General features: G+C 33.9%; 2 protein-coding genes and 12 non-coding genes across 19 annotated transcripts; 11 read left to right on the top strand and 3 right to left on the bottom strand.

Annotated features, from left to right (window-relative positions):
• Positions 1 to 926: 926 nt before the first annotated feature.
• LOC105259267 (hypothetical protein) lies at positions 927 to 7893 on the bottom strand. Of its 6 annotated transcripts, none has more exons than XM_020030008.2 (5): positions 7782 to 7889; positions 6872 to 7202; positions 6122 to 6448; positions 4769 to 4901; positions 927 to 1113 (listed from the first exon to the last, which is right to left on the bottom strand). In XM_020030008.2, the coding sequence occupies exons 3-5, from the start codon at positions 6318 to 6320 to the stop codon at positions 942 to 944; spliced, it is 504 nt and encodes a 167-aa protein (XP_019885567.1). In that variant the 5' UTR covers positions 6321 to 6448; positions 6872 to 7202; positions 7782 to 7889; the 3' UTR covers positions 927 to 941. The 6 variants fall into 6 exon arrangements, with proteins under 6 accessions (XP_019885567.1, XP_025270614.1, XP_011269413.1 ...); XM_025414829.1 differs by having other exon boundaries at positions 7787 to 7889; XM_011271111.3 differs by lacking the exon at positions 6872 to 7202 and having other exon boundaries at positions 7782 to 7893.
• Positions 7894 to 11105: 3212 nt separating this feature from the next.
• Positions 11106 to 12724, bottom strand: LOC112639782. Its single transcript, XM_025414872.1, has 8 exons — positions 12641 to 12724; positions 12459 to 12548; positions 12286 to 12348; positions 12122 to 12187; positions 11950 to 11991; positions 11780 to 11851; positions 11583 to 11693; positions 11106 to 11295 (listed from the first exon to the last, which is right to left on the bottom strand). Exons 1-8 carry the CDS (start codon positions 12722 to 12724, stop codon positions 11143 to 11145), a joined length of 681 nt encoding a protein of 226 aa, XP_025270657.1. The 3' UTR covers positions 11106 to 11142.
• A 6371-nt stretch (positions 12725 to 19095) lies between these two features.
• On the top strand, positions 19096 to 19167 carry Trnaq-cug. Its single transcript has one exon. It is a non-coding gene; the product is annotated as a tRNA-Gln (tRNA).
• Positions 19168 to 19248: 81 nt separating this feature from the next.
• Positions 19249 to 19320, top strand: Trnaq-uug. Its single transcript has one exon. It is a non-coding gene; the product is annotated as a tRNA-Gln (tRNA).
• An 80-nt stretch (positions 19321 to 19400) lies between these two features.
• Positions 19401 to 19472, top strand: Trnaq-cug. Its single transcript has one exon. It is a non-coding gene; the product is annotated as a tRNA-Gln (tRNA).
• An 81-nt stretch (positions 19473 to 19553) lies between these two features.
• Positions 19554 to 19625, top strand: Trnaq-uug. The gene has a single exon. It is a non-coding gene; the product is annotated as a tRNA-Gln (tRNA).
• An 81-nt stretch (positions 19626 to 19706) lies between these two features.
• Positions 19707 to 19778, top strand: Trnaq-uug. Its single transcript has one exon. It is a non-coding gene; the product is annotated as a tRNA-Gln (tRNA).
• Positions 19779 to 19859: 81 nt separating this feature from the next.
• Positions 19860 to 19931, top strand: Trnaq-uug. Its single transcript has one exon. It is a non-coding gene; the product is annotated as a tRNA-Gln (tRNA).
• Positions 19932 to 20011: 80 nt separating this feature from the next.
• Positions 20012 to 20083, top strand: Trnaq-uug. Its single transcript has one exon. It is a non-coding gene; the product is annotated as a tRNA-Gln (tRNA).
• Positions 20084 to 20163: 80 nt separating this feature from the next.
• Trnaq-uug lies at positions 20164 to 20235 on the top strand. Its single transcript has one exon. It is a non-coding gene; the product is annotated as a tRNA-Gln (tRNA).
• An 81-nt stretch (positions 20236 to 20316) lies between these two features.
• Trnaq-uug lies at positions 20317 to 20388 on the top strand. The gene has a single exon. It is a non-coding gene; the product is annotated as a tRNA-Gln (tRNA).
• Positions 20389 to 20468: 80 nt separating this feature from the next.
• On the top strand, positions 20469 to 20540 carry Trnaq-uug. Its single transcript has one exon. It is a non-coding gene; the product is annotated as a tRNA-Gln (tRNA).
• Positions 20541 to 20621: 81 nt separating this feature from the next.
• Trnaq-cug lies at positions 20622 to 20693 on the top strand. The gene has a single exon. It is a non-coding gene; the product is annotated as a tRNA-Gln (tRNA).
• Positions 20694 to 22051: 1358 nt separating this feature from the next.
• On the bottom strand, positions 22052 to 22145 carry Trnay-gua. Its single transcript has 2 exons — positions 22109 to 22145; positions 22052 to 22087 (listed from the first exon to the last, which is right to left on the bottom strand). It is a non-coding gene; the product is annotated as a tRNA-Tyr (tRNA).
• Positions 22146 to 27413: the final 5268 nt, after the last annotated feature.

The raw sequence follows: 27413 nt of genomic DNA, 5'->3' as shown, positions 1-27413 counted from the left end.
GGAAACGTCCACTCTGGAAGTTGGCATCGGGTTTAAGTCGATAAAGACGCCGGCGATTATTGTAATAATTTTCGCGCGTTTCTCCTCTATGGGCTCCCAGATTATATCAGCAATGGCGGCGGCATTGTATTAGAAAAGAATAGGATAAAGAATAGGGTGTAGAGAGAGAGAGAACGGAGATCCTGATAATTTGGCAAAGTGTCTCCCGATGCTTTTCGCGAAAGTGCATTGTGATTTCAGGATCGTATAGAGTAAACTTATAGCAATCTCGAGGAATATTTTATAATAAGAAAAGAAATTTTCTTCAATTACAATTTTTATTTGTCATTTCTTATTAAAAAGTACAAGAATATATACAATATAACAATGCAAATAAACGATCGTACGCTATTAGTTATAAAGGATTCCTGGATTGTAAATGTCATACATCAAAAGTAAGTACAAGAGTTATGAACGAAAACACAGGAATACGTATAAATAAATAGTATGATGTAAAAGCGCACATATTTGTGTGTTTTCTTTTAAATATTGAGTTAATAAAACCAAAATTTCACAAACAATAAGTAGTGCCTAAAATGCTATTCAATAATTAATTATAAAATCTGGCAAAACAGTTTTTTGATCGAATAGAACCGTTTTGAACACTATCTTAAGTATTTTTTTATATATCTTAACTTTTTAATTAGTATTTAATTAGTATTTTAATTAATCTAGAACTTAAGTAATCTATAATTTTTATCTCGCGATTTTTAAAAAAGAACTTGAACATCGCAAAGTGTTAACATTTTTTTTCAGCGATTGACTTTATTTTGCACATCGTTTGAATCATCAAAAACATTATTTAAATACGTATTGAATCATCGATGATATCAATGATCGTGCGAAAAATAACATTCTCACGATATCACAGGTTCAGCTATTAAAGTGATAAAGTTGTCTCATCAGCGTAGACGGACTTTCTTCATCATGTTTAAAACGCTGTTGCCCGGCAATGGACACGTCGGGTAAAAGTTATGACAGCCTTGACCTTCTATACCGGAAATCAGTTGGCCCATATGAGCCGCGAAGTGATATCTCGAGGGCATTTCCGCCATTGTGCTCAGACTTGTATCTCTGAAAACAACATAATGAAATTTTTTAATAACATAAACTTTCTATCACGAATCATAATTTTGCATTATTATGATATTTATTAATTTCATTAATTTTTTTAATTGTAAAATAAATTTTTTCCATTACTAAAATTATGTCAACATTTTTTATTCTTTTACATTGAGAAGAAAAGAGGTTGTGTGTTTGCAATTTAAATGTAATTAAGTGTCATAATAATGTAATCGTTAAAGTATTATAATTGCGAAGGAATAAAACAAAAAGAATCATAAAACAGAGTCAAATGACGAAATACTCGATTCTATTAAACTCATCAATAAGATAAATGAGAATGAGTACAAGGTCATATTTGCGACTTTTACTTTCGATATCGTTTGCAATCATTTGCTTACAAAACCTAGTTATATTTGATCACGTCTATCGGATCCTTTCTCTATTTCAATATATTCGTATTTGCATTCCTATACGAATTAAAAATGAACGAATAGAATTTATTATTCTTCTGTAACGTCATAAATTTGCAAATGTATGCTAATATTCCACTTTCTTTAAAATTCACTGGATTTCAAAAGAATAAGAAACGTAGAAGTATTATAGTCTAAATTATTACATTGTGCAAAATACAAATTATCCAATTATCGCTCTCAAGATTTTTTGAAATTCAAAATTTTTGTACAAGAATTAAAATTGATATCATTTTCTGTCTGAAATTTCAAGAATTGCTGACACTCTTCAAACTCAAATATCATCCAATTTCCATCGAAATCGAGTAAATGTGCTGAATCTTTCGAAAAACCATTCAATCTGTCGAAAGAGCAAAGAAACGCAGCAGTTTTATCACGCATGAGTCTCGTGAAAGATGTCTTCCTTCTTCAAAAAAATGGAAGAGATCCTTTCTTCCCCTTTACGACTCCGCATCCTAACTCTCTTGGAAGGGAAAGGATATAAAGAATAAACGCAAAACGGCTTTTTAGCCTATCTTGATCGGTTTAACTCGGACTGATTCACATAGATAAAAATCGGACCCGTCAAAACGGACCGGTGCGTTTACGTAGGCATAAAAGTAAATATAAAGCTCGGATCCTTCCGGGACATTAATCGCAGCATTCTCTTTAGTTCAATGTTTACTGAGAAAGAATGATAAAGACGTGCGAAAGATAACGCTACATTGCTTTATTTGAGAGATTTTCCTGATTATATTTAAAATATATCTAAAATCTCCTTTTTTTGGTGAGAAGTTTAATATAGAACTAATATTTTCATTCCCATCATCTTTTCCAAAATATTTATTTTCAAGAAAAAAATTTTTATTGTAAAATTTTATTTCTCTTTTAATAAAAATTACAGGATTTATCTTACTATAATTATATATATGTATAATTTTTAATGAGCGAATATGAAGAAATATGATGCATTTAAATGAAAAGAAAAATGTATGAGACATATCGAATTAATTTTTTTTTGGTTCATTATACTTTCTAATGAAACTCGTTTTTCTGCATCGATTCATTTTACTGTTCGTCGACATCGTTTCTGTTTAACACGAGGACGAAAGTAAATGACTGTAATAAATATGAGATTTTTATTTGAGCTCGCCGCTTAAAGAGATAAACTCAAACTCTATCCATCTCTATTTATGATATCCTATATAAAAGGCTTTTTAAATTTTTGTATTAAAGTGATTAGTTTTTTTATTAACTTTTGGTATTATATTGAGAAGAAAGAAAAGACTAAATACATAAGAAATTTTTTTAGCGGCTATTAATAAAATGAGAAGCTATGTTAATCGACGAAGATATGTTAATGAGATACTTAATGAAAACAACTGGTAAAAATTATCTCCAGAAATGTTAACATGTTTACTCTTTATAACATATAAGCACATATTATGAATAATGCAAAGTCTACATGCGTCATTGAATAAAACAACAATATTTTGAGGGACGAGTATAGAAGCGATTGATGATTAATTTCCTCTTTCATTCGTAAAAGTATTATTAAAGGATCAAGGAAATAATTTTCTATCCTCGTTGGTATAAATCACGAAAAATGTTTGTAGGAAGTAATGTTCAGAAACGACGGATGCGAAATCTCGACCAGTTGTATAGGAGAAAGTATGCGTGAAAAGGAAAGTGCTCGTCGGATGGAGAGATATGGCAAGAGGTACGTCTCGTTTTCGGATCGGACTTACGTAAGACTCGACGAACTTTCGCGACTACTTTCGAACAGTACTTTCCAAAACATTTAAGATGCAACTCTTACTTCATTAATTATGTGTATTATACGAATTACGCGATTTTGTACATATATAATTTCTTTAAAAAATCCATCGACAAAAGTATTCTCTTATAATATTTATCAAGATGGCGATAAATTGTTATAAGCAACTATTAATAAATTGAAAATAAATGAAATAAATTTATTAAATATTTAATAATATTATATTTATTAAATATGAAATAAATTTATTTTGCAATTTATGAGCAAAGAGTAAATTGCGTTGATTGTTGAGTGAGATAGATTTCGAAAAACGTGTTTTAATTTCGAAGAGAGTAATCTCTAATTTGCAGTATTGCGGGGAAAATGTGTTAATTTTCTCGGAATTCTTCGATTTTCTGATTTTTGCTCATTCGTTCAATTGACGAACAAATTGAACGAACGCAATGTTCACGAGGTCGACGCGTGTAAATGTGTAATTAATACATTCACGGTGGAAAGTCTCGCGCGATCGTAGTATATATATACTGCGTTACATTCCACGCTATGCAAATACGGGCATTTAAAAGCGTTCCAGGGGGATCGCATTTCCCGATTTTCCCGACAGAGACATGGTCCGCTTTAACATAACTTTGCTTTTAATCAGAACGTAAAACGGCGCGAATTCGCGGTATAATTCTTTGCATTATTCGCATAACGCGACGTGTGTGTACGCGATGCGGAATTCGGCCGCGTTTTACCGGCGATCGTAAACGAAAATTGCAAAATACGCGCGTTCATTTACCCCGGGCGTCCAATTTTCCGAATCGCGGTTACGATCCTATACCGTCGTTTTTCGAAACGTCCTACAGTATTATCGGCACGTACGCGGCGGATATTACTGCATTAGCCTTGATGAGTGAAAAAGTTGCAAAATGTGCACGCGCCCTTGCACGTTCATTCGATGAAAATTATCGGTTCACGATTTCGAATAAAAGATATCGACGTTTATATCCCGAAAGATCACGTTCTTCGTAGCTCTTTTTAAAGAATGCACGCAGAATTTGAGAAATGTCTCTTTATGATCGTAATCCATGCACATATATTCAGGGTCGATGCACTTGAATCGTATAATAGGAATGTGTCGATCGAAAGTTGTGAAAGTAAGAGTACCTAGTGCAAGATTCTCGATGATGAAAGTAAATTTTCGACTTACCACATACATTGAATAAATCGATTGAACCGGTTGAAACCGATCACTTTAGATTTTTTTCTCCAAGCAATGTCAATAAAAACTAAATTCTACAATTATCAATTTCTACCAGTCTCTAAATCTACTTGTCACGAGAAAGTGAAATTTAACATTTAATAGAAACTGAGATCTATTTTCCCTACTTCTTAATAATACGGATGAAAAGAAAGAGAAATATAAAATAATAATAAAAGTTTAACATTTAAGTACCTTATGAGATTCAAAAGAGATCGCTCCATTTCACTTAACTGATCTTGGTGGACGGACGATGTGAGTTCGCATATCAACTTTGGCAAGCAAGCAGTCTTGATCGTCGCCATCATCTTCGCACGACGTAAGGCAACTGGCGGAGCAGAAATCAAGTTATTATTGTCAATTAAATCGCTGCGCATGCTATATCATTCCAAAAGCTGACAAAACGATTAATGAAGCGAGATATTATTTCGAATGACCGCGCATACTTTGTGAACGGCTTTATTTAATTATGATGTTCTGATAAGTGACAAGTTAATAGCCCAGATCTCACGTGTCAAAAATTTTTCAAGATTTCTGAGACACATAACGAGGACACTTTCGAGAAAACACAATATTGTATAATATATTATAATTATAATATATTTATATACTTTGATATGATTATTGTTGTCTATCATGTTGCTTATTGCTTGTGAGATATTTCTCGATTTCTATTTTTTTACAAATTAATAAAGTATTTTTATAATAAAAAATTAACAAATTATGCATGCGTCAAAATAAAAACAAACTGTTTATAATTCAGATATTCTATTAATAATATATACAACTATAAAATCGTCGTTAAATTATCTTTCAGGATGCACAAAGATCAGCAGATAGCAAAAGTATTACGTCATTAATGCAATTATTTATTTTAATACATCTCGATTAAAACTCGACATTTCTTAATATTGTTATATCAAAAGAAAACCACTGTTATGTTCTTAATATTGTTATATCAAAAGAAAACCACTGCTTATGTAATCGAAATGAAATACATGTTACATATGTTATAATTTATCTGCTTTTCAACAGTTTTTTTTCGATTAAAAACTGGTTTTGTTCGTGAACGAAGTTCTGATAAACAGCGAAATAAATAAAACGTAAGTAGAGGGGATCTCGATAACGTTACCAAATAATTAATACACACGAGCGCGCTGCTAATTAGCAGAGTGGCAATTAGCTTCACGCAGGTTGACAAGTAAAACTCGACAAATATTTCCTCCCTTGGGTAACGACGTGACGACGCACGAGGCATGTGCATAGGCTCCGCTTACTTATATCACTATATAAGGAATGAACTGTAGCGTGAAAATATTAAGCAATTGAAATACGCATTGAAATTATATGACTCGCATTGCTTGGTGAAACAAAGCAACTAATTGTACTTTGTTAAGAAGATTTTCTTTATAACTTTTTTTTTTTCTGACGCATTCTTTATAACTGAGGATATCTTTTATAACTTATTTTTTTCTGACGCAATAATATATTTGTGTAAAGAAAGAATTTCATATCACATATCTTTTATGCGTTATTTTTTATTCTTACCGTTTTTCTTATCAACATCTTTTTTCGAAACGACGTCTATCTTATCGTGAGGACCCTTAAATTGAGCTTCGGGTCCTCTAACAGTTACGTTCCTCTCCGTTGCATTACCAAAAATCGATGAAATCAATGTGCTATAATCGCCGGCGAAAATCAAAAACATGCCCACAAATATCACCAAGCGTATTGTACTCGTGTCCATGATGACCTTTTCGATGTGATGAATCTCTTGAAGAGATTAGAGATAATCAATTGATTTGTTAACAAACTGATTCTCAGACATGCGTTTAATAAAATAATGTACGAATCCAATGCAGTAGGGAATTATATCTGAAAGTATGAAATATCACATTGATTTTATTAATTAAACACATCAACTTAATTTTGATATTATTAAAGAAATAGAAAAGAAGAAATTTTGTATTTTTTTTCATATATTAAAACACATATAACGTAATTTTAGATAATTTTAGATTTTATACAAATATATAAAATATGAAAAACGGTAATTTAAAATTTGACCGAAATCCAATTGACTATTCCGTTACATAACAAAATGATGCATTACAATCGTGAAATTACACATCGTATCACGATGTACATGCAAACGTCGATTCGCGACGATGATTCCACCGCTTTCAATTCACACGTATTATTACGTAACCATGTAAGTATAGTCGATCGTCTTATTTCGAGATGGCAACTGGTTTTACCTTAACCTGAATTTTCAAAGATACAAACGATTACTTATACCATCCAAACAGATACCTGTCCCTGGATTCGTGATCGACGTTGCGGAACGCGAGATCGCGGCTTTTTTCTCTCTTTCTCCCTCTCTTTCCCGAAAAAGAGAGAGAAAAGACTCTCACTCTCCGTTAACTTCCACTTTCTTCGAGCTCCGCACCGCACTGCACGGTGATAAAGTTAAATTCTCTTCCGACGTCCGTACTTTCATTCGTGACAAAGTCGCTCTCGAAACTCGACGATTTCTTTGTATCGTCGAATGCACTTTTAGCGCGTGGAATCGGGAAAACGGTCGGCGAAACTGTAACGGCGGTCCTTCATCTATTGTTCTTAAGAAACTCTGCGAACAAGTAACGCGGTTGAACTTTTCTCAGGGAATCGTAACAACGTCGTGAAACGAGAGCGGGATCAAAAAGCCTGCTTTAGAAATTCGCGCTCGCGTTTATTTGCCGATTAATGCCGTCCGCTCTATCCTTCGATTCTCAGAGTGCAAATGGCGATTTGCCCACTATTGCTATCACGCACACATACATGCATCTAAATTTCCAAAAGCAATTACAATCGCGAGAACAAACGATCAATCCCCGGATGACATCGCTGACTGAAAATCATGCGCGCCCAACAGCCGCTTAAATCAAATCACGCGTAAATCGAAATCCGCGGATCGTAACTCTCAATATTGCGCGCGCAGTTTCGCGATTATACATATATGCGGATAGCAATAGTTCCACAACGAATTTCCCTTTCCATCAATCGTGAAAAATATCGATGAAATGTTGGACGTCGAATATCACTGCGTCACGGATATCCGTCTGCGGAAACGTCCGCGCGCGAGACGCACAAACAACTTTACAGGAACGATTGCGCGAAATATAAAATTCGCAAACTACACATTACGTATCGCTGATGTAGCACTGACCGTACATAGTGACAGCTCGCACGAAATCCTTCGGTAGAAGGAAAGAGAAATACGAGCAGCCCGCCTGTACCGAAGCCCGTCGAAGTTACGGAATGACTGTGAATGAGACTCGAAACCACGGCAGCGAGCCTAACGAGTCGTCAGTGAAAGTTAACCGATCGTTCGCAGGTTTACGAGTTTCCATCGCTCGCGGCTCTACATAGTTCTACGGTTAAAACAAGATAAACCTACGCACAAATAGATTCCACTTAGTATCGGCGGTAATTATATCCTTGAAAGTATCGCATTATTTTTTGTTCGTTATCGGACAAATCATGATAGGATAGGTGCGACATTTTTTGTTCCTCTATCGAATAAATTATAATATAGATTAAAAAAAAGATTATATAATAAATCTATAAAGAAATTATAGATTTAAAAAAAAGAAGTATATTGTGCCATATTGATAAAAAAATATATGTAATGTTTTCTAAGAAACAAGTGTTGGAAATACCTAATAATGTAATTAATAAGTATAAAAAAATTGTTAATATTATTTTTTAAAATTTTATATTGGCAAGTAGAAATATAATCGTTTCTCCTCTTTAATGAATTTTTCACGCAGTTTTTGTAAAATAATCACTTGTGACAGCTAAAATACGATGTCTTTGATTAAATTATTACTGTTTCCGTGAGAATTGTAACAGAAAAGAAAAATAATAATGTCAGTAAAAAATAGGTCTTACAAGTAGAGCATGATATTACATTGACTAGTAAGAGCTTCTTAACACATGCCATTCTAACATGGACAGATCTAATTGACTACTTTCGTCCTTTCAAATGAAAGTATATAATTTAGCAATCCTAGTAGGTATATAGTTTACAAGAAATAAATAATTAATATTAATAACTTAAGAGAGAGGCTTTTCTAATGCAATTTTTATCTATACACTTGCAGGCATTTATTTTTCCGAATTTTTTTCCGAATTTTCGAGAAAAAAGATATATTACATTCTAACAAGATAAGAAAATATTACATATCCCAACAAGAAAAAGAAAAAATGATTCCTACTCGAAAAATTAGATAAAAAGATATCATATCATTAAAGTAGTAGTAGTAGTTATTATAGTAGTTATCTTATTAAAGCAAAATCATCTTCTTGGCAGAGAAGGCTAATTACACAAGTAATTGTAATTACGAAGCAAATTATAGAAGTTACCAAAAAAAAAAAAAAAATTCTTAGTGGAAAAGAAACTGGCAAAGATAATTTTCATATCAATATTAATGAATTTCATCGTATTGCAACAAAGTTTTTGAGCCATAAATTGCATGATATGTATTTTGACACGCACTGTTGCATTCTCATTGCCTTATTGTTGAATATGAATGGCGTTTTCTTTTCCACTAATAATAAGTTCTATATTACTTTATTGCTATCGCTGAATCGAGAAATTTTGATAAATGTAACGTAAACTCTGCATTTTGATGCAAATACATCTACAATTTATCAGCAGCAAATTTGCAATAAAATGGCACGATTAAAAATAATATAATTTCTTCCACACGTAGATAGAAATGTAAAGCGAGAATATATGTGATTGATAATAGTATATTAAGTTGCTGTTTATTATGCACTCTCTCTTTCTTTCTTTCTCTCTCTCTCTCTTATCTATAAAATCATATATCAAACATATTCGATTAATTAATCATTACAAAATCCTTCACTGTTTACATAAATATTCATTTCGATCAAGTGCTATTTTTAAATGCGTATCGAATCATATAATTGTAAATGCAAATGTAATCTGGATAATTAATATTAACTTGTTGGCCATGAAAAAAAGAATTTTTAATATTAAATTAAATTTTCCACAATATAAAACAATGTTATTTACATATACATATAAGTGCTGCTTTTTCTTATATTTTTAAGTATTATTTATCATGTAATCATTGTGCTATGATCGTAACATATAATTAATTACGCTTGGAAGATATACAGCCATCAAATGCAGTTATAAATATGAAATTTATTGTGTAGCAGAAATATAAGAAAAATATTGCCTACAATATTTCAACTAAACCCAAATTAAAATATGAGATATAAAAATGAGATATAAAATGAAATATAAAAATAAATGATAATGAATAAATGAAAATGAATAAATGAAAATGATAAATGAGATATAAAATGAGATATAAAAATAAATGGATAACAAAGATATATGTTTATTAAAATTCCACACACAATTTTTATAAGAATTACTCTCTAAAAGTGAATCAGTGTATTATCACTGTAATTAGCACTGTATTATTAGTGTATTAACACTGTATCAGTGCTGTATTTATAACTGCTTGTAATCAGTGAATATTTACTGTTTTTCAGTGATCATACACTGATTCAGTCTAGTGAAAGTAATATATATACTACTTTCATTAGAGTGAATCAGTGTATTGTCACTGAGAAACAGTAAATACTCATTAATTACAAGCAGTTATAAATACTGATTACAGTGATAATACACTGATTCACTTTTAGAGAGTAGTATAAAAACTATTGTTATATTAAAATCATATTACTTGTAATACATATAAGTAATAATAAAATATTAAATAATAACATTTTATATAAATAATTTTTTAAATATATATATATAAAAGTAGAAAATGATGAGAAAAGATTATAGAATTCATTACTGATACGTTAAAGTTATCGAAATATTATATTTTTATTAATGTAAAACTCGATAAAACATTGTAGCAAGGCCTAATATTGATTTGGTAAAAGGTGTGACATTCTTCAAAGAATCCATGTGAATCTTACGCATATTACTGTACGAAGATTGTCGCGAACGCATTTTTAGTCGTTTAGGATATCTCTTTCGATCACCGTCATGATAATTGCTGTACCTCGAAGAGATTCTATTCGTAGCTGTAGAATAGAATTTGTAGAATTAAATTCACGAATGTAACAATTTAAGAACATATCTCGAGAAAAAAAAACAAACATTCAAAATTTAACGTACATAATATAAATTTTTAATGCTGAAAAAAATGAAAGATAAAACTTGGAACGATGTTGATACAGAGAAAACAAATAATTAGATTATTAAATCTAAAAATAAATAGTATCAAATTATAATTGCAATCAGTCACATGACTTTTCGGTCTAAATCTACATCAATAACAATCTATGTTTGAATTACATTTTTGTTTTGAAATCATTTGTTTTACACAAATAAGAAATTTATAATGTTCAAGTAGATTGAATAGAAATTAAATTATTTTTTCGAAATTAAATTATTATAATTAAATTATTATAATGAGAATATCTTACGACGTCGAATAACGGATTCGGAGGAGATTTCTGCCGAAGCACTATTATTTGAATCCGACTTTTGGCGGTGGAGTTGCAGGTGCAACTGCTTTCTCCGACGGCGCTCTCCGTTGCCCAGGCGGTCGACTGACAAAGATCCCGTATTTCCGAGGCGGAGGTTCCGGTGGTACGGACGGCGGAAATGACGGTTCGAGGATCTTAAAATCACGTTCGACGATAATTACACGATATAACGTATCATTAATTTTTTCGATTAACTTTTAGCCGAGTCGACATAAAAAAGAATATTTAATGATGTCTTCGTCAATTGCATATGAATTAATAAAATTAAATTACATCTTACAAAAACTTAATATCATATTCTTGATTATATCATGATTATTTTTATATAGTCTTGATTAGCTCATAACGTAAAAATTCAGAATAGATATTTTTAAGTATCTTATTTGGCGAAGAGAAACAAAATATGTATATATTTTTTCACCTTGAACTTCTCAAGTGGATTTGCGGTGCTCTCGTGTCCTTGTGGACATTCGCCTTCACCGGTTGCGATGACACCGATTGAATATGCAAACGATTTGTCTGGATATTTGTACTAAAAACCATCTACGATTTAATAATAATTACTGAAGCTGGTAAAAATGATTGGCAATAGAATAAATATCAAATAACAACGATTACTTTTTCAACGATTTTTTCTAATTCGATGATTTTATTGGACGTCGTGATTAATTCTGTGCTGAGCTTGTGCGTCTGAATATTTAAATAGTGTTTATGCGAATATTAAAGGAATTTTGTTTATACAGATTTGTACATATTGTTTATACAGATTTACAATTTTTTAAACTTACTTCATCTTCTAAATATTTTGTAGTGATTTTTTGTGTATTTGTCTATAAAGTAAATTAATTATTACAATAAAAATACATTAATTGTAGATTAAATTATTATTAAATTATTATTAAATTATTATTATTATATATTGTAGATTAAATTAGAAAAAAAAGACAAGATGTATCTAACCGTTTTTACGATCACTTCTTCAAATTCTTCCTTTTTATTTTTCAATAATACCAATCTGTCTAATTTCTACAAAAAAAAATAAAATTTTTAGTAAAAAGAGCGAATAAATTGATAATGGATTATTTCATAAACCAAGTAAAATAGAAGCATAATCCTAAACTCACTGTCTTGTTCTCTGCAACTGTCATTGACATTTCTCGATTTGATTTTTCAATTCGTTTTATTATCTTGAATAATTATATTAAAAATTGTATTAAAATTAACTAGAATGCTAAAAGCTGATTTTTCAAATTAATTATACTTTGGCTTTTAGAAGAATCTCGTAATGATTACTTACATAATTAGCATACCATAATGCCGCGTAAAACAAGATGTACATCAAAATGCAGACGTAAAAGTTATCCAAAACGTATGCTCGTATAAAAGACTGCGAATATAAACCAGGGAAAAGAAAATATCACATATAAACAACATTTGTCAAGTTGAAATTATTTCGCTTTTTCACTGAATCGCGGTTACCTGGCGATCGTAAATGTCAACGAGTTTCAAAATCGGATAGGATCTCGACAGCTGGGAGAAATAACACGACCTCTGCGAAAACATTCTTGAGAGCGTAATCCATTAGCGAAGTAAAGAGCTACGGAAATCAAGGAAACCCGTGCAAGTGCTGACAAGCGTAGAAACTGCGCAACATGTATTTCTGTGATAAAGTGCAGGACGACAAATTTCCAGGCGACTTTACGGCATCGTGTGAATGTGTCTCGTTTATATATCCGTTCGATAAGTTACTCGCGAATAGCGGAATATCGCGAGAAGACGCGTTGAGAACTTCACGGAATAAAGTCATTTTCGCCAACTTCTATCGATGAACATAGACATAATCATCACTTTCCGAAAGTGTAGAACCGCGTTTACGTGTGTATATATGTGTGTATGTATGTGAATATAAAATTTTCGCGATTTATTAAAAAATTATACAATATTAATAAAAATATTAACAAAAAAATTATACTTGTACAATATTGAGAAAAATATTAATAAAAATTATACTTATACAATATTAATTTCAATATTATTTATATAATATATAACATATATTCACTTAAAATAACATATATTCATTTAAATTTGAATAATTTGCTCTCAACCTATAATTTTTCATACGTTGTATCATAGCTTTTCAAAGTCCTTATCACGTAAAATATTATCTCCCTGTAGAGATTCGTATAATAACGTTTAAAGGGGAATCACGATAATATAATCTCTCTCGTATAAACATAATTAAAATCTGAAAGTGAATGTTGAAACAGGTGACTTTGTACATCGATTATTATATTGATTGCAAAAGTTACGAGACGAGAATATCGATAACTTGTTGCGATAAAATAGCGTAATTTAGCAATGAGCAATAACGCAGAAAATATAACTAATCTTATCATTGTTATAATCGTTATTATTTCACTGCTAAAATGTCTTTAATATTTTTTCATGCTGTTCTCCGTTGAATGCAACAATTTCTTTTTAATCTTTTAATAATGTAATTATTTTATTTGCTAAATGTTTTAATCATTATGCGGCATTTTCACTTTAAACAACGAGCTTTGTAATTTTATGAGCTCAAATTTCCGGCATCAGCATCGCCGGTCATCAAATGTGGCTTGAGGCAATAATGTATTAAGCCTAACATTACAAGGCATTATTACAGGCATTTCGTCACGGATTGGCACCAATAGCTAAAATACATTTAACGTAGACTTAAATAGACTTTAATAACTGTTACACTATATGAACCTGTAACCCTCGAAAAACGCGGCAGAAATCAAAGTCGAAAAAAAATCTAAACTGTTGAACAAACACTCGTCTGGAAAGTTCGTCATTCGAGTGCTCTCTCTATTTTATCCTCCGCTCAAAGCAAATTATGAACTAATCCACGGGGGATCGTTTACTTTTTACGTCAAGCACCGAGTCGGCTCCATCGATGTCCTCCGATTAAATACACAAGGATTATCACATGAAAGGCATACAGACTGTTCGATGCAGCGACAAACCACATACACACGGCTAGCCATCTACTATCTACGCACACATACATATGTATCAGCATCGCTTCCGAATATGTACACAGCCGGTGATACGCTCGAGCCTTCGCTGGGGCGAGACCGGGCCACTTGTCGTTTCCCATGACGCCTCGCGGGCAGGGTTGACTAACTAAATACCGAAGTTAGCCGGATCCCGAGGCCAGGGTTAAACGGGGCTTAAAAAGCTCCGGCGAGAACGCCGCGCGAGAACGTCGAATCAACTGCGAAAACACTCGAGATCACTTAGAGGAATCTCCGCGACATTCGCGTCCCACGACACGGTCCGCAACTTTGCTTTCACCGATCCACCTCGTCCTCCCGGGGATGTTTATGTAAAACAGTAGCCGATAAACGTGCCGACCCTCGGAGGATGGAAGTGAGATGGAACCACTTGACGCGTCAAAAACGTCAGTTACACATCGGGGGCGGTGCCGCCGCAGCTGGGTGTGTAGCTTCGAGGGTGCTTTTGTCGTAGAAAAAAAGATCTGGTTTGAGGAGGAGCGATCTGAAATATCCAAAATGGAAATGGACAGGCTGCCATGAAAGAGCCGCTTTTATTTTGAAAGAGAAGAAGTCGGTTTGCTCCAGAGGATGCAAGGAAAGTTACGAACATACGCGACTTGAATCACATCAGTAATAACTGACTTCGAAACATAAGATGTAATCGTTTCCGTGAAACAAGTGACATATTTCACTTTTCATGTTTATTTCTTGTTATGATGAACATTATCAACTTTAAATTGTCGATAATTTCGGAAGTTTAAAGTCTCATTTGAGAAAGATGAGTCATTAACTTTCTACATTTCATTATTCACATAACTGTTTCGAAATTACAGATATTTACTTTCTCTTCTAAGACTTTCTATGAAAATATAATTAAAGTAAAAGGTTAGCCACTATTCGCAAGGATGTTCGTTTATCCTTCTTATCCCTTGAATGAAGCCAAGCTTCACTGCACTAAACTCTGTACGAAGGACGAGCGACCACAGTCGCCCTTCACGAGCGAGTTATCGTGCGATCGGCGTAAGCGCCAAAGATAAAGGCAAGCGAGTCACGGGGGAGGAAAATTGGTCGCCCACCTAGAGCAGGATATCGTGGATCCTGGCAGAAGGAGCTCTTTCTCTCTCTCTCTGCCTCTCTTTCTCTCTTGTATGCGAACTAACAGCGGAGACGCGCCGTTTGGAGGCAACAGCATCGGGACATAATCGATTTGCCGTGAGCTCATCCGTAATTCGCTCCCCGCGACAAGAAAGTCTCGGCGGCAAAGGCGCCAGCCGAGCGAGAAATTACTCATCGTTCTGATTGAGGTTAATTAATTAGATAATTAAGTCCGCCTCCGACGACGTAGGGGCGAAACGCAACGGGGATACGACAAGTGAGCGACGACATGGCGTTTGCGATTAGCAAACGCGAGCGAGGCTTCTGCTGCTCCCCCAAGAGAAGATCGTCGATCCTCGTTATAAAAATCCTCCTCGTTATTATCTCGAATCGACCCCGCGTCCGCCTCTCTTATCTCATTAACGTCCTTCCTCGATCATTCCGCTCGCATTGCGCCGCGAATAATGTCTCCGACTCTTTTTTCATGTAATGAAGACAAAGAAGAAGAATTTATGTCGCTGAATTTGATGTTTCTTATATTCGTCATCACGTTGGAATCATCACAAGTAAGTGATATTCAATTGCATCTTGTTATCAAGTACGAGAAATGAAGTTGAAATATGCGACGAAATGAAACTTACTTTGAATCATATCATCAAAATTAGGAAAATCAAAATTACAAAAGTATTAGTAGAAATATAAAATTCTTTACACAATAAAGTATCTACATCTATCAATGCAATCTTGTTTCCTCTCGTTCCCGCGATAAAACTGAAGTAAGCCAGCTTACGTTCCATCCCACGTATATGAGACCAGGATTTGGGGGGAGTTTAAAACGAATCTTCGAAAACCCGGCGCGTTCGATAAATTTTAAAATTTTAAATGTCACCTTTATTTGACGGTATTTCACGAGCGACGCTGCGGGTTGGCTCGGTCGCGTATGAAAGAACTCTTTACACGTGACACTTAACAGGAATCTCATAATCTTGCGGCGGCTTTCTCTCTCTCGCTCACTCTTCCTCTTTTTCTCCTTCCCTCGCCCTCGGAGAGACATCCTGAAAATCCCTTTGAAGATGTACATTGACGCTCGCGGTTTAATATTCCGTCACGGATATTAATGCTCTCCTAGCAACGACTCCTCGTAAATCAGCAAAGCCCCCATGCTGATGCACTTTTCGCTACCGTTTCCCGACATCTCCTCACCTTTCTACTTCGAGTATCATCTCTCTCTTTCTCTCTCTCTCTTTCATTTCGCCCATAAGATCCTCAGATCCGTGAGGACAGTCGCGTTGATTGAGGATAATGCGACATACCAATTATTCATCTGTACGAAGAATTCGTTAGTAAGAAAGAAAAAAACGCAACGACAAAGCGTTTCTACACAGGCATGGTATTTGTGTGACAAAATGCATCTTTTATCACCGAGTATTTCCACCATTGTGCTTTGATGTCAGTCCACAAATGCCAAATAATATACGGCGTGTAATATTTACGGGAATTCTGATCAATATTATAAAGAGTTAGAATAATGGGAAATATATATAAAAATAAATTTGATGGATAAAAAATCTATTGTCAGAAATCAATGTAAAAAATACGATGTAAATGAATGCGAGATGATTTTAATAAGTATTTTATTAAATTATAATTAAGAAATTATAGGAATTTAACAAATATTATTAAAGATATTATTAAGAAATTATAGGAATTTATAAAATATACTTATATAAAATACTTTTTAATATCTTGTAAAATTTTTATTTGAGCAAACAGATAAGTATCTTTTTTTTAATTTTTTTTTGTATTTTTGTGTGTTAAACATATTTATAATAATAAAAGACACATATCGATTTTTAAAACAAATATTTTCGGGAAGTTTCTTTTTTTTTAACTTGAGAAAAAATTTAAACGATGTGTGTTTTCAAATAAATATTCATAAATGATGTTTCACACGTGAAAAAATTGGAAAGAATCTAGCACAAAAATAAAATGGATACATAGAACGTTTTACATTAACGTTTAACTTTACCACAATCATGCACATAGTGTTAGCGCGTTTCTATAAGTATCATTTCTAACATAAAAAGTATATATTTCCGAATAATATTTCAAGTATCTTAAAACTGTTTATTATTATATTTTTTTTCTTTTCGTAAGTATATCATCCGTCCAAAATTATTACGGTTCGTGCGTCGAAAAATATTCCGCTCCGGCTTTCTTCGATTTCGCGTACCTTACGAAAAGAGAAAAGGATGTTCCCTTCGAGTCCCGATGTTCCACCAAGCATGAAATAAGTGTACACACGACGTCCTCCCGCGCCGCTACGAAGGGGCGCGAAGGCTTTCCACGGCGGTCGCGACGATAAAGCGAATTTGCACAGGGGGTAAGAGAAAACTGAGGGAAGAGGAAACACTTCGCGCTCTGTGGAAACACGATTCCCGTGTTCTTTTCTTCAATCGAACAGGGGATAAGAATCCCTTACGCGCGAGCTGTTATAAAACCATAAAGATGTAATCGCAGACCAAGGTGATCGCCGAGTCTTCTGTTACCGCTGGAGAATTATTGCGTGCGAAACATGCCGAGCAAAACATAGTGAGAATATAATTGACGTAGTAAGAACATAAATGATGTAGAAAGCAAACAAAAGGTAAATCGAATCTCTCATGTTCGCGTTAAATGAGAAAACAGGTCAAGTATGACAGAGTTCTAACTTAATTAAAAAAAAAAACATTTGTCATGTGAAGGAAGAGTAATTTAATTAATTTAATTTTTCTATGGTATTAAGGTAATTAAATTTCTTACAACAGTAAGCAAAAATATATAGATACCTATAGATAGTTTAATATAATTTTCAATAATAATTTCAAACTGTTATTGTTAATATGAATATAAAAATTTATGTAATGCATATTTTTTATAATAATTACTGGTTCATAAGTAGCGTTCCGGAAGATTAAAAAAATTGAATGCGCAGGATTTGAGAATTACATCATATAGCTCTGAATCATCCCTGAAATCGAATCTAAAAGTGATTTCACAATGACACTTGCTCGCTCGGCTGTCATTTTGCACGACGTCGCCGCACCTACTATGGATCCACTGTGTGTAGCACGCTACGCCAGTGCCCCCGATTATCCCGCATGCAAGTGTCACGGGTATTCTGTCAGTCAAGGATCAGCGAACCGTAAGGAGGAGCGCATTGTATACGCAAAAGTATAACAGAAATGGAATCGAGGGTGTCGCCGAATTCCGGTCCGCGCGCAAACGAAGGGAAGGGTCGGCCGCACGTACATGCGCGCGTGGATCGTGATCTGGGGTTCGGCTCTGATTGGATGTCACTCGAGAATACGTCAAATCGAAGAATATGCTGTGACTTGAAATTAATTTGAGTGGTTTCCGCGAGGCTGCCCGCCGGAGGGCAGCCGCACGCGTCCGTCCCTGATTAATTGTTTTCGTCTGCTCACGAACTGCGATACCCTCTATGAGGATTGGACTTGTCGTATCTCAGAAACATGAGTCCCAGCTGTGACGAAGAAATATAAGATATATGTTTGTTGTTTATATTTCTTCCTTATAATCAATGATTAGAGACTTTGGCAATTTTGTATAGATGTTTGTATGTGTTTTACATAATAATATATTATCTTGAATGTGTAATATATTATCTTGTGTGTGTTATGTTATATATACGTACATAGAGAATGCGAACAAATTAACAAATTTATAAATTAATAATAAATTAACAAAGAATGCGCATAAATTGACAAATTTACAATATGCAAATTAATAATAAACAGAGGTTCCATGGTGTAATGGTCAGCACTCTGGACTCTGAATCCAGCAATCCGAGTTCGAGTCTCGGTGGAACCTTTATTTTTGCATAAATTTAATATTAACAAAGAAAGCGCATAAATTAACAAATTTACAATATGCAAATTAGCAATAAACAGAGGTTCCATGGTGTAATGGTCAGCACTCTGGACTCTGAATCCAGCGATCCGAGTTCAAATCTCGGTGGAACCTTTATTTTTGCATGAATTTAATATTAACAAAAAATGCGAATAAATTAACAAATTTACAATATGCAAATTAATAATAAAAGAGGTTCCATGGTGTAATGGTCAGCACTCTGGACTCTGAATCCAGCAATCCGAGTTCAAATCTCGGTGGAACCTTTATTTTTGCATGAATTTAGTATTAGCAAAAAATGCGAATAAATTAAAAAATTTACAATATGCAAATTGGTAATAAACAGAGGTTCCATGGTGTAATGGTCAGCACTCTGGACTTTGAATCCAGCGATCCGAGTTCAAATCTCGGTGGAACCTTTATTTTTGCGTGAATTTAATATTAACAAAGAAAGCGCATAAATTAACAAATTTACAATATGCAAATTAACAATAAACAGAGGTTCCATGGTGTAATGGTCAGCACTCTGGACTTTGAATCCAGCGATCCGAGTTCAAATCTCGGTGGAACCTTTATTTTTGCGTAAATTTAATGTTAATAAAGAAAGCGCATAAATTAACAAATTTATAATATGCAAATTAGCAATAAACAGAGGTTCCATGGTGTAATGGTCAGCACACTGGACTCTGAATCCAGCAATCCGAGTTCGAGTCTCGGTGGAACCTTCATTTTTGCATGAATTTAATATTAGCAAAAAATACGAATAAATTAACAAATTTACAATATGCAAATTAATAATAAAAGAAGTTCCATGGTGTAATGGTCAGCACTCTGGACTTTGAATCCAGCGATCCGAGTTCAAATCTCGGTGGAACCTTTATTTTTGCGTGAATTTAATATTAACAAAGAAAGCGCATAAATTAACAAATTTACAATATGCAAATTAATAATAAAAGAGGTTCCATGGTGTAATGGTCAGCACTCTGGACTTTGAATCCAGTGATCCGAGTTCAAATCTCGGTGGAACCTTTATTTTTGCGTGAGTTTAATATTAACAAAGAATGTGAATAAATTAACAAATTTACAATATGCAAATTGGTAATAAACAGAGGTTCCATGGTGTAATGGTGAGCACTCTGGACTCTGAATCCAGCAATCCGAGTTCGAGTCTCGGTGGAACCTTTATTTTTGCGTGAATTTAATATTAACAAAGGAAGCGCATAAATTAACAAATTTACAATATGCAAATTAATAATAAAAGAGGTTCCATGGTGTAATGGTCAGCACTCTGGACTTTGAATCCAGTGATCCGAGTTCAAATCTCGGTGGAACCTTTATTTTTGCGTGAATTTAATATTAGCAAAGAATGTGAATAAATTAACAAATTTACAATATGCAAATTGGTAATAAACAGAGGTTCCATGGTGTAATGGTCAGCACTCTGGACTCTGAATCCAGTAATCCGAGTTCGAGTCTCGGTGGAACCTTTATTTTTGCATCAATTATTTATTTTTATTCGTTATATTTTCATAAAAATATATTAAGCGAATATTTTTGCAAATCTTTAAATTGGTGTGTATTTTTCTAACAGAAAAACTGTTGAAACGTAATTATATCTTGCTTCTAAAATTTGAAAGATAAAAATATTAATCATTTTAAGATAGACTTTAAGATATTTTAAAATTTATTTGAACATTATTTACATATATCTTAAATTATATGTTCATGAAATAATTTATACGTATTAAAATTTATTGAAGTATAGTAAATCTCCTTATAGTAAATCTCCTTATACTTTTATAATGCGAATTCGTGTGACGCGGTAAATAATTTCGACATAAATAAATTTTAAAATTTTTATGAAAAGTCTTATATCTTTTTTATAATAAACGTATTTTAGAATTTTTTACAATCGATAAGTATCATACTATATATAAAGCGGAATCTATAATGTGGAATATACAGAATGTTTCAGATTACCCATATCCATTTAAAAACTAGAGAAGTGGTTATTTCAAAAAAGTAAAAACATTTTCTTTATACAATCGGGTGCGCTCGAATGGTGATTTTCAACTTCTGGTTCCGGCCAGAAATAGGCGATTCAGACCGGAAGTATGCACCACTTTTTAAAATGGAACTCCCTATTTTTCATTGCATATTCTTGTAGCTTATCTCGAGAGCTTTCCAAAACAGAAAAAATATGTAATTTGCAATTAACAATTACATATTTTTTTAAAAACAACTGTATGTTTTCTTTACACCAATTGATTCCTCTCATTATTTTGTACATAAAAGTATTAAGGTAAGATAATCGAAAAATGAATATTTTACAAGATATTTTATGGTTTATGTAAAATTAAGAAATGATTTCAAGCCTCATAACTCGAAAAGTACTTCATGGAAAAATAATTTATTGTAGTGTTTTGGAAAACTCTCGAGATAAGCTACAAGAATATGCAATGAAAAATAGGGAGTTCCATTTAAAAAAATGCACTTCCCATCTGAATCACCTATTTCTGGTCGGAATCACAAGTTGAAAATATCACCGTTCGATAAAGCGCACCCGATTTATAAAGGAAATGTTTTTACTTTTTTGAAATAATCACTTCTCTAGTTTTTAAATGGGTGGTACGGATGGTCTGAAACATCCTGTATAAAGAATTTATTATCGATTTATGTATACTTGTTATGTATTAAGAATTTATTACCGATTAATTTTATATAATTATATAATTATATAAATTAATTATATATATAATTTAATTATATTATAACTATTGTGAGTTTATGAACACTAAATATATAATCGATGTCGACAGATAAAAAAAAATATTTCAAAAAAAAATCCTTCGAGCCGGATTCGAACCAGCGACCTATGGATGCCTATATCAGATCTTCCCAACTACAGTCCACCGCTCTACCAACTGAGCTATCGAAGGCTTGGGAACGAACGTCGTCAATTAGATACTTCAACTTACTATATACATTTTATATCTCAATACATAATTAATATATGCACGTATACATATCTATACATTGTTAATTATGTAGATGCAAAATATTTATGGTTAGATAACGTGATAAATATTTTTGATATTTAAATATTTTCATTTTTATACGACTTATAAATAATCAAAATATAAATTGTGGGAAAAATAGTATAATACATTAATAAGAAAACTTATTTTAATTTCAACTGTTAAACATAATTAATTAATTTATAACAAATTATTTAAGCGACGAGAATAAATATATTTTAGAAGCAACATGTCCAATGCTTATTATCTTTTATCGATTGCTTACTATCGTGCAAAAAAATAAGACAAAGAGAGAGAGATGTATGTTAACTCAAAATATACACAGATAATTTTTCTCCGTACTGTTTCATTCTGCAAATTTTGATACTTGATCTGGTGTTTGTCACCATGTCGCGATATAGTTATCACTTATTACGCAGCTTTGGTCTTGAGAAGAATTACGTATCAAGCGCTTACGTGCAAAGTAGTCTGAATCTTTTATGCACCGAGGACAGCGTTTCACAAACTTGTTGCACTTGGAAATAAACTTTTTTATATTTTATTTTATTCTGTATATTATTATTTTAAGATACAATAGGATGAAATTATAATTTTTCATAGATTTCTTAAATTTAATTGAAGACATACATATATCATAATATCAAAAATCCATGTGGTAAATAGAATTGTGAAAAATATGTTGAAAATTCCTTAATCAAAACTGAAACCAAAAGTAAAAAGAATAAAAAAGAAAAATAAATATTGATAAGTAATTGTAGCGAAAATAAATCGATTATCTGAAATGTATCATTCAAATGTTATAATTTTAAAAACGAAGCACATCTTAAAGAAAGTACATGCTTTCGGATATGAGTTTGGGAAACACTGGTCTCTGGAGTATTTCACGATGCATGCCAATCACCATCAAAGCGTCATAGACGCCCGTGCTTCATGGCCCGATACAGTTTACATAAAACTATAAAATTATGGTCGTAGACGAAGGAGACGCCCCCGGCAAGAAAACGAGGAGCCCCCGCGGGGGTGGGCCATCGTAAAGCCGATGGGATATTTTTACATGAAGTCATTAAAGTCAGTTTACGGCGAAACAAAGTACCTTGCCACCCGCGCCTTTCCTCTCGCGTCGCTTAATTACTCCTCATCGTCGAATTAAGGTCCTAGATCGCACTCTGGTTTAATGAGAGACGAATGTTTAATGAGGGATTCGCGGAGAAAACGTGTTCCCGGTTCACGAGACAGTTTTCACGATGTCTAGAAGATAGAGCCCATGTTTTCACCCCCCCTCCCCCCCCCCCTCGCCCACGAGGTAGGATGCCAAGAATTACGTGAATTGCTGCGTGTTGTTCGCAAGAGAACAGCAGATTCTCCGCGTATTTCGTGTTTTTCCAATCTCGCAGATGCTATTTAAGACTTGACCTCGTTGCCAAACGATATTGGTTAAAAATTCATAGAGAGTGTTCCAGCGTTCAGATCGAGGGCACAAGATATTTTCTCATCTCTGAGTGTTCCTGTTGCCAAATACAAATCCTGGAATATCGAATAAGTCCATTTCGGCCATTTAAATTCGAGCGGACACAATATTCTGGCAATTTCAGACCTGACAAAATTTAAATATCTAAATATCTATATAAATTCTCTAAAATATCTCGCGTATGTGTAAATTTAAAATATAAAATTCAAGATAATAAAAGAGCTATTTAAAAACAAAAATAGCGCGATGAAAACATTCCACCTTATGAGATCGTGTCTGCATCTCCGTTTCGCAACGGACAATTTTATCGTCGTCGTGCCAATAGCCCGTGCTTTAAAGTTCATCTTTAAACAATGACGATAACGAGCAGGGAGATGGACCGGCTAAAAGCGGCGCCACGATGGATCGTATAAGGCCAAAAGCGTAGACAAACAATTTTTAGGAGGCAGTTAAGTCGCGACATTGTATACGAATAGATGGAGAATCGCGATCGCCACATCTTAGCGATCGCTCGCGATGGCAGGAAGCATCGACCGTTTCCGGGGGCGTGTTCGAAGGATTCGTTTTTACGGAACGCCGGCCGCTTTTATGCGAGACGCTCTTTGGACGTATAAAAAAATTTCTCGTCTTATTTAAAGACGCCGCCTCACTCGCTCGATGCCTAATAAATGTTTTTACGACATAAATTCGAGAGTGTTGTCGCGAAGGGGGTCGCACACCGCGTCACGTTCCTAGAGGCTGTTATAAAACACCTTGTAATTGACGTGACGCGCGTAAATCTTAGATATCGACGTTTTATGAGTAAATGGGAAATTGGCTCAAGAACCTGCCTGCCGCTGAATTTATACAAAGTTTCTTGGCAACGAGATTACTGCAGGCTCGCGATCGCGATACTTCGCAAACGGTAATATTATTTATCGTAGTATTTACCAAATGGTAATATACATGTACATTTATTTAATTTATTTACCGAATAAATTTTCCTGCTTCCTTGTGGATTTAAAGTCTCCTAGAGGTTTCGTAAAAAGAGCTCTTTGGAGCGCGTTGATGGAATCGCCCCAAGACAATATACATATATATATATAAACATATAATATACGCGATTCGTGTATAAACGGACGTATATAAACGGACGAAGTTACTTTACGCTCGGATTTAAGGAATACGCGGCCATAAGCTATAAAGATTCTCGTCATAACTCGAACGGTATCACATTTTATTTAATTGCCCCGCGGCTCAGTCGCTCGCGAGCTTTTCCCGCTCGTGCATAATATTATTTATTGCGAAAGAAGCTGTTAAAGTTTAACGTCGCGGAGGCGCTCACTCTCAAAATTAAATGCGATAAAATGTTTGTTATCCAATCGGCCTGTGCTACTTAATGTCTTTTCGCCCCCGTCTCTCTTCCCTCTCTCTCTGTCTATCTTATTTAAATTTGTAAAGAGAGAGAAAGAAAAGAGGCAATAATCCGCGCAAGGACGATTCGCGACGTATTATCTCGCGGATAAGAACGAACACTGAAGGTTTACTGCCATTTACCTGCAAAGTTATAAGTGTTCTCTAAAATACCTAAGTGTCATTACTATTCGCAGGTAACGGAAAGCTTGAAATTATTTATATTACTGTGCAGTAATGTACACATGTGTTACATACTGCATTCTAATGAAATTTCAGAATGTTGAAGACCTAAGAAGAAACGCAAGGAATAAATTTCAGCGCGATGATGAAAGCTTAAAATAAATCTTAAACTTAAGTAAAAAGCTTAGAAATCGAGTTCGCATTATAAGTTTGATTTGGAAACTTTTACTGCTCATGATACATTATATTGTGAAGATGCCAAGTGCAATTATTAAACGTCACAGCTGTCATTTTCATAACACATTACTATTCGCAAGTAACGGAAAGCTTGAAATTATTGATATTACTGTACAATAATGTACACATGTGTTTACATACTGCATTCTAATGAAATTTCAGAATATTGAAGACCTAAGAAACGCAAGGAATAAATTTCAGCGCCATGATGAACGTTTAAAATAAATCTTAAACTTAATTAAAGAGCTTAGAAATCGAGTTCGCATTATAAGTTTGATTTGTAAACTTTTACTGTTCATGATACATTTTATTGTGAAGATGCCAAGTGCAATTATAACATTAAACAGCTGTCATTTTCATAACAATATCGTGCAATATTCAACGTCAACTACGAAACTCTCGCTAATCTCGATAACGCTACTCGAGTCTTCTCATTTGCGAATTCTACGATATCCGATAGCTGTTTAATGTCCTCTCATCTCGTCTCTCCTCGAGACGACGGGAAGCTGCAGAACGATCCGTACATTATCTCGCGGATAAGACAGACTTTACAGCCGCCAAGTTCCGAGAGAGTGGGCGGTTATACGAAACCTTTCGAAAGTACCCCGGGTACGACGGACATATTCGCCAAGTAAACTCGACATTGTCGATCAGTTAAGCTTCATCGCGGGAAAGCCCGAAGCGCGATAAATTCGGCGTCGCGAAAGGATGCATAAATCTCTTTAATTTACTGCCGCGTAACTTTTATTCCGCGTATACCACCTACCCGTGTTACGTTGGCTGGCTGCATCGAGACGTTTAAAATTTTTAGAGAGCCACCTATCTCGCCACGATAAACGGTCCTGTTTCGACCGTGGAATTATTAATTTAGACTCGAAATGGCCGTGCTTTATATCGCGTTACACGCGAATAATAGAGTTCGATTCACCGAGATATCAAACGGATAATAATCATTTGAGATGTAAACATCCCCCCCATTATTCTCGAGGTAAGACCTGACAATGAGACTGAAAATTAAACAGCTGCGATGAATTTCCCGAATGAATCGTTTGCCGACAGACAATCGACATTGGGGATCGTTATGGAATCTCTCGATTTTGATATCTCTTCAGAAATGCATTTCCCCCGAACAAGATATCAAGATAAAAGCTCGTGTGATTCTCGATTACACGTTCCGTCATTACGAGGAGTATTTTATCGCCCGTCTGAGTTCCGGGGGTTCCGCTCGTTAACCGGAAAGTTCGTCGGGGATCGTCGTGCTGAAATTTAAATTGAGAAAGTATTTTACGAGCGCGCGCGGGAGAGTTTCACGGTAGCGTTGTCACATCTTGATGAACTTCCGGTAACGATCGTAGGAAAATGTCGCCGTCGTCGCCTACGTTGAGCCCGCTATACGACCGCGCCGCGGGAATCTGGTTCACGAAACGAGAATCCATCGGCATTAATGAACGCCGATTACTTATTCGTGCCATTTACTCCTGATTGCGAAGGCCGCCGTGATTTTCATACAACGGATTGTACTCCAGTCTACTGCGAAATATGGTATCCATCTATTTAACACTTGTAGATTTCGACGTCAGATGTAAATGAATCGATATTATCTCCCAATGTTTTCCAGAAAGAAAGTTATTCAAAAATAATTATCCGCAGAATTTATTTATTAATTGCCGGTTGAATATCAGAATGATATAATTTCTAAAAACTATTTAATTTAATTAAATATTAAAAATTTTTTTAAAATATTTAATTAAATTAAGTTGTTCACATGGACGATGCAAAGATCAAAGCACGTATTTTTATATTTCAACTTTTACATTTAAAAAGATTTTATTTACTAAAGAGGAATAATTAATATTTCATACATTATAAAAATACATACCCGATTTTTC

Source organism: Camponotus floridanus, unplaced genomic scaffold, assembly GCF_003227725.1.
Source record: "Camponotus floridanus strain SB8 unplaced genomic scaffold, Cflo_v7.5 scaffold9, whole genome shotgun sequence".
Classification (NCBI taxonomy): Eukaryota; Metazoa; Arthropoda; class Insecta; order Hymenoptera; family Formicidae; genus Camponotus; species Camponotus floridanus.
Note: the sequence above shows the minus strand (reverse complement) of the source record. Positions and strands in the feature narration are given on the sequence as shown.